The 8,981-nt window shown below is 52.2% G+C and overlaps 1 protein-coding gene across 1 annotated transcript; it reads right to left on the bottom strand.

The window, feature by feature from the left end:
• Nucleotides 1-4,840: 4,840 nt before the first annotated feature.
• Nucleotides 4,841-6,015, bottom strand: LOC112317239 (glyceraldehyde-3-phosphate dehydrogenase-like). The gene has a single exon (XM_024574313.2). The coding sequence runs from the start codon at nucleotides 6,013-6,015 to the stop codon at nucleotides 5,014-5,016; it is 1,002 nt and encodes a 333-aa protein (XP_024430081.1). The 3' UTR covers nucleotides 4,841-5,013.
• Between the last annotated feature and the right edge of the window lie 2,966 nt (nucleotides 6,016-8,981).

Raw genomic sequence — 8,981 nt, 5'->3', positions numbered from 1 at the left:
TGGTTGGATGTTTGTTTCTTCCTTCTGGTCCACACCATTGATTTGAGTCCCAGTTTCCTTCTCATCACTATTGGTTCCCTGTACATTTTCCTTTGTTTCTCTTAGCATAGGCTTCATTTTTTCATCTGGTTTTTGAACAGATTCAACCAAGTCTGTGAGCATATTGATAACCAGTGCTTTGAACTGTGCATCCGATAGGTTGGCTATCTCTTCGTCACTTAGTTGTATTTTTTCTGGAGCTTTGAAGTGTTCTGTCATTTGGGCCATTTTTTTGTTTGTTTGTTTGTTTGTCTTGGCGCGTCTGTTACTTTAAGGGGCGGAGCCTTAGGTGTTCACTGGGGCGGGGTAATGCTGGTTGCTGCACTGTGATGCTGTACGTGGGGGAGGGGCCGAGTGGGAGCAATGGCGCCCGCCTCACTCTCCTCCGGATTTCAGTCTTTCACTCCGATACCCACAATCAAACTGGGCCTCTCTGGTGCTGGTTCCCGAGTAAGTGGGCCTGTGCACACTCTAGGCCCCTGTGGGTCTCTCCAACAACCTCTCCTGTGAGGCTGGGAGTCTCTCCTGCTGCCGCCCCAACCCCCAGGGGCGCTTTCAATCAGAGGTTTGAGGCTTTATTTCCCCGAGCTGGAGCCCTGGGTTGCGCCGTCTGTTTCGCTCCCCGCCTTTCCTCCGGTTTATCTGTGGGCGAATGTGGTGCCACAGGGTGCTACCCGCTGCTCTGCCTGCCCCGTTCTCCGCCACTCTGAGTCCGGCCCTCTCAGTTTATCTGTGCAAATGTGGCCCCGCAGGGTCTGCTAGTGCTCGGACTGCCTGTGCCATTTGTCCCACACTCCGCCAGTCTCAGTCCCGCCACAGCCACGCGAGTCCTCTCCACCCCGGTGCCCGTCTCCGCCCCTCCTACCAGTCTGGATGAATGTTTATTTTCTATTTCCTTGGTGTCGGTCCCCCTTGCTGTTCGATTCTCTGTCAGTTCTGGTTGTGCGAGGAGGCGCAGTGTGTCTACCTACGCCGCCATCTTGGTTCTCCAGAGAAGGTATTTTAAAGATCTTTTGTTTTAGATCTACTGAGACTAACCTGTGGCCTAACATATGGCCCAGGCTGGAAAATGGCCCTCGTGCACTTGAGAAGAACATGCATTCTGCTGACTGGTGGGGTGCTCTGTGTCTCTTACATCTAGGGGGTCTGGGTGTTGTGTTTGTCCTCTGTTTGCTTCCTTCTTTCTTTCTTTCTTTTTATTAATGATTTTATTTATTTATTTTTAGAGAGAGGAGAAGGGAAGGAGAAAGAGAGGGAGAGAAACATCAATGTGTGGTTGTCTTTTGCATGCCCCCTACTGGGGACCTGGCCCACAACCCAGGCATGTGCCCTGATGGGGAATCGAACTGCTGATCCTGTGCTTTGCAGTCCCGCACTCAACCCACTGAGCCACACCAGCCAGGGTTGCTTCCTTATTCCTGTCTGGTTGTTCTGTCCATTATTGAGAGTGGGGTATTGAAGTCTCCAACAATTATTGTAGAGCTGCATGTTTCTCTGGTTAATTCTGTCAGTTTTTGCTTCATACGCTTTCATGGTCTGTTATTAGGTGGGTGAGTGTTGGTGCATGTAGGAGGGAGGGTCGCGCTGGCATGGGGTGAAAACCTATGGTGATGGGTTTGCCTCCGGTGCCCTCCCAACCACCAAGTAGTCCCTCGGTCTGTGCTTTTTCTTTATTTATTGCTTCCCACTTATAAATATTTCCTTTTTTCTTCTAGATTTTTGTGCTTTATTTTTTTCCTTCTCCTTTGACACATGTGCAATTTATTTCTATGTGTGGAGTGAAGTAAGGAGCCAACTTTCCTCTCCCATATTGCTAGCCTACCGTCCCAGTCCCATTTCCAAAGATCCTCCTGCTCATGCCTGTTGAGTATGAGGCACCCAGACTTTCCGGGAGGCCATGCTGTTCCGTTGACCCGCTGATCATCCAGGCGCAGCAGCAGTACGAGTGTGTTAAGCTGCAAGTAGAAAGCCCGACCCGAATGCCTCAAACAGATGGGACTTTCTTTTTCACGTGTGACTGTAAGTCCAGAATGGAGGGTTTATGACATTGGTTTGGTTACCTAACAATGCCACCAGGGACCGAGCCCTCTCTCTTTGCACCCATCATTTGAACCACGGCTGTCACTTCCTGGTTATAAGATGGCCATCATAGCACCGGGTCTCATCTCTGCTTTCAGAAGCGTGGAAAGGGGAAGGGGTGCCAGGAGCATCTGCCTTTTTTGTCGGGAAGCACGGTTTCCCCAGGAGCCCCTAGCAGGCTGCAGCTGTGTCTCCTTGGCCAGTGCTGAATCTCCTTCTGCTGCCCCTTAACTGCAAAGAAAGCTGCGGAAGTGGGAAAGTGGGCTGTCTCAAGTGGCTTGGAATAATCATGATTGCCTTGGGCTGGGTATAAAAGTGTGGGCTCAGTGCCCTCATAGACCAGCCTCTGGATTTACTCACTGTGGCATTATAGTCCCCCGACAGAACACCGTGGGGGCAATTGTGCAGGGAAAAAGCAGACAGAGGCTCAACACCTCCTGAGTGTGGCTAAGTGTTCCCACCTGGACCTTATCATTCAGCCCTCAGGGGATTGGACCTCTATTAAGCCACGCCCCCTAGGTGACATCACAGGGAAGGCAGAGGGCACTGCCTTGCGTGTACTGCCCGGTGGGTCAGTAGAATGGGGGTGGGGCTGAGGGTGGGGGTGGGGGGACAGTCCTTACTCATTGGTGGAGACCCGCTGTATTAGTTTCCTACTGTTGCTGTAGCAAATTACCCCAAAGTTAGTAGTTTAGAAGCAACACAAATTTATTACAGTTCTCGAGGTTAAGAGTCTGAAGTGGGTCTCACGGGGCTACAACCGAGGGGCCACTAGGGCTGGTTCTTTCCGGAGGCTCCAGGGTGAATCTGCTGCTTGCTCCCCGCAGCTTCTAGAGGCGCTTCTCCAGCCTCAAGAACGGCAGCGCAGTGCTTTCCAGTCCCTCTCTGCGCTGTCTTCGTGCCAACTTCTTTCTTCTAAGGACACTTGTGATTCTATCCAGCCCACCAGGATAATCTCCCCGTTGTAAGATCCTTACGTTAGTCGCATCCACGGAGCCTCTTCTGCATGCAAGGGAACCTTTACAGGTTACGGGGATGAGGACCAAGTATTACCACTTGTCCCAAGAGGAAGGCCGCAGCTGATTCTCCTTGTAGGGGAGGGAGGGAGGGCCCTGGGGCAGGGCAGACCTGGGCAGGGCAGGCCACAGCTTGCTGGGCTCGAGCTGGGCTGACATCTTAGCTTTGCATTGAACCAGGCCTGGAGGGTGCTCCGCCTGCTTCCTGTTTAAAATCCACCCAGGGCCCCAGTTCGAGACCCATCTGCTTTCCTCCCTCACCCCTCACATCCGGTCGGCCCCTTGGTGCCCCTGGTGTCAGGCCTGTCCCTTCCCGGCTGCTCCTCTTGGCCTCTGGCCATCCCAGCTGCCTCTTGGCTGGTTTCCTGCCTCCATCTGGCCCAACACTGTAGCCAGAATGAGCTTTCCAAGGTGGAAATCTGAGCAAGTTGCTTTGCTTAAGATCCTGTGCCAGCTCTGGGTTACCTTTTGGGAGGAAACCCACGCCCCCAGCTCCACAGACAGGCCCTGGTGCCGATTCTCACTGCATCTCCCGGAGGGAAGGAGAACTGAATTTCCTCCGTGTGCCAAATCATTTCTTGCCTCTTCTCCTCTGCAGATGTGGCTCCTTCTGCCTGATACCCTTCCTCCAACTCTCATCTGCCAACTCCTGTTCATCCTTAGAGCCCAGCTTAGCTGTCACCTCCCCTAGGAAGGCTTAGGGATCAGCAAGGAGCCTGTGGATGCAAAAGAAACTGATTCAGGCTGGTCCACATAAATGCGGAAGGGGCCGTCCAAAAAGGGCTGTTAGCACAAGGGGAGAGGATGCTGGACGCTAAGGGGTACTGCCTAAGTCCCCACCCCCTCTCTGACGCGCTGACTCCGGTGTGGGCCTGCCTCCCCTGTGGGCGTCCGTGGCTCCTGGCATGTTCATCAGCCCGGGCACTGACCGCAGTAGGTCCTCCATGCTTGCCTGCCTCACTGCCCCCTGAGCTCCAGGTGAGGTTGGCACCTCGCTCAGCTGCGCCCTCTGGGTCAGCACAGTGCCAGGCACAGTGCCGCTCGCAGGTCGTGGGTGTGGCAGGAATCGGAGGGGCCGTTCCAAACTTCGAAACGCAGTGAACTGAGAGACCTATGAGCTGTGGGAGGGCACCGACATGAGGCAGATGGAGGGGAAACTGAGGCTGGGAAGCTAAGTCCTTTCTGCTCAGGGATTGCTCTGGAAAAGGGAAATCTAGGGAAACTAAACAGATGCTCAGCCCCTGGCCCAGCAGGTCCACCCTTAGGGTACACCCAACAGAGATGAGAGGGCACGTCCATGGAGACATTGCCAGAACACCCAGAGCTGCTTTACTCCAGATAGCCCCAACTGGAATAGCCCCCAATCCTTCTGATAGAGGGGACAGTGAGGCAGGCATGAGCGGAGCAGGAACGATAGGCCAGGTATGGAACGCCACCAGGGTGGAAAGCCCCAGGTGCCTAGCAATGGGCAAAAGTAGAGGAAGTAGCTGTTAGAGGCTAGTGCTGCAGATGGAGACAGCAGGGCTCAGGCTCTCGGGGGAAGCAAACAAAGAATCGGACTGACCACACAGGTGTTGTAAAGCAACGCAAGCAGGAACTTTGTGAAGAGAAGTACCCTTCCCAAGACACGGGAGCAGGCCATCTCTGGCCAGGGAATGGCCCTGCTGAATGGCTACAGGCTTTATAGCTTTTTTGGCTGGGTCTTGTTATGCTGCATAACAAGGCAGGGCTCCCTGAGCCCCTCCCCTCTTCAGGGGGTCTAGGATGGAAACTGGAGGTCAGGGGATTCTCAGTGTGTTGGGGGATCAGTTTGGGGCAAGGGCTCCCCAGCAGCAGAAGGCCTCTCTTCCTGTGGCTGGGGCTGGTGATCCGGGGGCGCTTACTCCTTGGAGGCCATGTGGACCATGAGGTCCACCACCCTGTTGCTGTAGCCAACTTCACTGTCATACCAGGAAATGAGCTTGACAAAGTGGTCGTTGAGGGCAATGCCAGCCCCGGCATCGAAGGTGGAGGAGTGGGTGTCATTGTTAAAGTCAGAGGAGACAACCTGGTCCTCAGTATAACCCAGGATGCCCTTGAGGGGGCCCTCTGATGCCTGCTTCACTACCTTCTTGATGTCATTGTATTTGGCAGCTGTCTCCAGGCGGCAGGTCAGATCCACAACCGACACATTGTGGGTGGGGACAAAGAAGGCCATGCCAGTGAGCTTCCCGTTCAGCTCCGGGATGACCTTGCCCACGGCCTTGGCAGCGCCAGTGGAAGCAGGGATGATGTTCTGGGCAGTCTCTTGGCCATCACGCCACAGCTTCCCAGAGGGGCTGTCCAGGGTCTTCTGCGTGGCAGTGATGGCGTGGACTGTGGTCATGAGTCCCTCCACGATGCCAAAGCTGTCATGGATGACCTTGGCCAGGGGGGCCAAGCAGTTGGTGGTGCAGGAGGCATTGCTGACAATCTTCACGGAGCGGTCATACTTGTCATGGTTCACACCCATCACAAACGTGGGGGCATCCGCAGAAGGGGCAGAGATGATGACCCTCTTGGCTCCACCCTTCAAGTGAGCCCTAGCCTTCTCCAGGGTGGTGAAGATACCCGTGGACTCCACAACGTATTCAGCACCAGCATCAGCCCATTTGATGTTGGCAGGATCTCGCTCCTGGAAGACAGAGATGGGCTTTCCGTTGATGACCAGCTTCCTGTTCTCAGCCTTGACTGTGCCGTTGAACTTGCCATGAATAGAATCATACTGGAACAAGCAGACCATGTAGTTGAGGGCAATGAAAGGATCATTGATGGCGACAACGTCCACTTGGCCAGAGTAAAAGGCAGCCCTGGTGACCAGGCGCCCGATACGGCCGAATCCATTCACTCCAACCTTCACCATCGTGCGCCAGGGTCGAGGCTGGCCATGTGCAGGGAGACGCTGGTGTCTGCCACACAGGAGGTGCGAGAGCCCTTTATGAAGCATCTACACATGCGACTTCCCACAATCCTCCTTGATTGCTCACTCAAGGAGGAAACCGCAAAGCTAATTATTATCAGGTGTCACAAGGCGATTCCTGGAAATCAGGATTACTGGTGGCAGCTGCAGTGTCTCAGGGTTTCCTATTCTTATCTCCTCCCTCACCAGGGCTTCGCCCCGGGGGGTCTTTTCTCCCCGACATATTGCTAGGCATGCAGTTTGGACCCCATTAGAGGAGGAACGAGAGGGGTGGGAGATAGCTTCATACACCTCCCACACAAGCTCTAGCACGACCCCTCCCTTAGGCATTAAGCCCTCAAGGCAATGAGGTTCTGATCAGCATCACCTTAGAAATGAAGCCTCGGTCTGGGGACCACAGAGATGCAGTTTGGGGCGAACTAGAGATAGCACCCAGGCCTCAGCTGTGTTTCAGCTCCGGGACCAGAAAAGCAGCAGAACCACACAAAGCAATGCTACGGCTGACATCAGGTCCAGGTGCCGAGACCAGTGACCCCAGACCTGGTGCTGACCTATCAGTAGAGACAATGACCCTGAAAGGATGCACTGGGAAAGCTGATGCTAACCTTTAGACCTCCCCTAACGCCCCACCTTTGGAAACCAAATACAAACCTTCAAAATGAAGGACCCAGAGTTCGCTCTCTCTCTCCCTCCCTCCCTCTCCCTTTCTCTCCCTCACACTCACCTGCACACTCACCTGCACCTTCCCCCCCCCCTTCTTTCCTCAGACGCACACCTGTGCCTTTTCCCACTTCTTCCCCCAGGTGTGTCATCTCTGCCTTTGTGTCTCCTAAGCTTCCGGGGCTCTTCCTTTGCTCAGTGGCTTGTTTTCTCAGGCCACGAGGCCCCCGGTTCGCTTCTACCTCCGAGACTTTCTAAACAAATTTCTTACACTGGAGTTCTTGGCTCTGAAGTCTTAGCCAAACTCAAGGACCAAGTTCTAACTTCTAACACTCCACAATTAATACTTCCTCAGTGGGATGGAGAAACACTGTGGACAATTTCTTCCACAAAATGGAAAGAAAATTCATGTCAGAATTGACTTCTGCTGCTCCAGTTGGGGCTTGAAAAAAGCCATTAGGAACCTTCATCCATGTGAGTATGTGCCGGAGAAGCCAAGTGCAGCCCGTCTGGGAAGCACTTTTAACCAGGGATGTTCAGAAGTGAGTATAGTGACGATGAAGTATATGCATACTTCATATATATATGTCACTCATCTTTTTGTGTTAAGCTCAGAAATCTACTTTGTGTCTCTGGCACTTTAAGAACTTACAAAGTCTAAGAGAATTGGGCATATTTGAGTGTTAACATCAGACTTGTGATTCTAATTTTAACGTGCTCTCGAGTCATTGATTTTGACCTGTGATTGTAAGTTGAAATTTTACTAAGTTGGTAAACAGTTTTTGAATATTTAAAAATCACCATAATTATAAGTTTAGTGCCCCTGATTGATAAGAATCACTTAAGAACTTGGGAAGATTTGTTAGATAATTGAAAAACTTAGAAAATGGAATATAATAAACTTTGATTGCAGCTTAAAATGTTTAATGGAGTTTAATTAACTAAGTAGGTAAATGGTACAAACATTAATCAAAGTTCGCCTTAAAAATGATTGTTAAAATTGGCTGGATCTATTCATAGAATGAGATTTGTAAATTGCATCTGAAAGCTCAACGAAGAATTAGGGCTTAAAAACCAAAGTATTTCTGAGAAGTCTTTTCTCTGCTCAAACGCCGCCCTCAAGAACACCAGCAAAATCACTGGACCTGGGCCAGAAAGAGGCTCCAGGGAGAATGACTCAGCAGCCACCTGACCAGCCAATGCCCAGGACAAATGGGTCACTAGGCATGGCAGGGTGTGCCCACCATGGGGCACTGTGAGCCCCGGACCTAGACTCCCACCTTCCCCTTCCTGCCTCCAATTTGTAGGTGCTCCCAAAGGACACGTCAGGATACTGCAGACACCTGGGGGTCCCTGGAAGTCCCAGCCCGGGCACCTCGCAGCCTCTTTGAGAAACGAGCATGAACACACACCCGCGCCTCGTCTTCAGAGCCTCTTGCCGGCTTGGTGTTGCCTTCGGTGGTTGGCCTCATACTGCTGCGGCCCTGGGCTACTGCATCCCAGTCCGATACCTCCCGCACCTCACCGCCGGCAAGCTCCCCCTGGCAGGTATGGTCCAGGTTCCTGTGACAACTCAGAGATGCCCAGCGTAAGACTGGGAGAGACAAGCCAAACATTTCACAACCAGCCCCAGAGGGGTTTCACAACAAATGCCATTCGTGAGGTGGCTAAGCGGAGTTCTCAGGGAACACAGTGCGTCCATGAGACTGTCTGACCCAGACGTCTCCGAGGCAGGCGGTGCGCCTCTGAGAGCGGCACCGGCGTCTGCTGGAGCGTGGGAAGTAAGGTCAGAACTCCCTTTTGTGTTTATTTTTAGCTCATCCTTTTAAATTTCCAGTTCTTGGATATCTTTTATATTATCTTTACTGTATTGAAACAGGAGTATGAGTATACATTTATAACGAAATGAACATGAAATCGTGGGCGTAATGCCTCACAATCTTTGTTTAATGAAGATGACTAAAGAACGTTGTTACAGCATAAACTTATCCACAAGCATTTATTGATCACCTGTGTACAAAGAACTGTCCTAGAGGCTGGGAATTTTTAAAGAGAGCACACGGGGTCTGGTCTTCAGTAGAGAGGCGAGAAGTGCTGCTGTGGGTGACCCACTGGGGGGGCATCTGCAGCTCACCAAAGGGATGCTTCTCATAGAATACAAGGAGCATTTACAAATCAACAAGAAAATCACTAACAGCCTCATGGGGCGGTTGGGGGCGTGCAGAAGAGAGTCACAGAAACGAGCTACA

Source organism: Desmodus rotundus, chromosome 5 (assembly GCF_022682495.2).
Source record: "Desmodus rotundus isolate HL8 chromosome 5, HLdesRot8A.1, whole genome shotgun sequence".
In the NCBI taxonomy this organism is placed as follows: Eukaryota; Metazoa; Chordata; class Mammalia; order Chiroptera; family Phyllostomidae; genus Desmodus; species Desmodus rotundus.
Note: the sequence above shows the minus strand (reverse complement) of the source record. Positions and strands in the feature narration are given on the sequence as shown.

What these genes read in the sequence shown, in the direction of transcription:
- LOC112317239 (XM_024574313.2), bottom strand. Translation starts at nt 6,015, where the DNA reads ATGGTGAAGGTTGGAGTGAATGGATTCGGCCGTATCGGGCGCCTGGTC.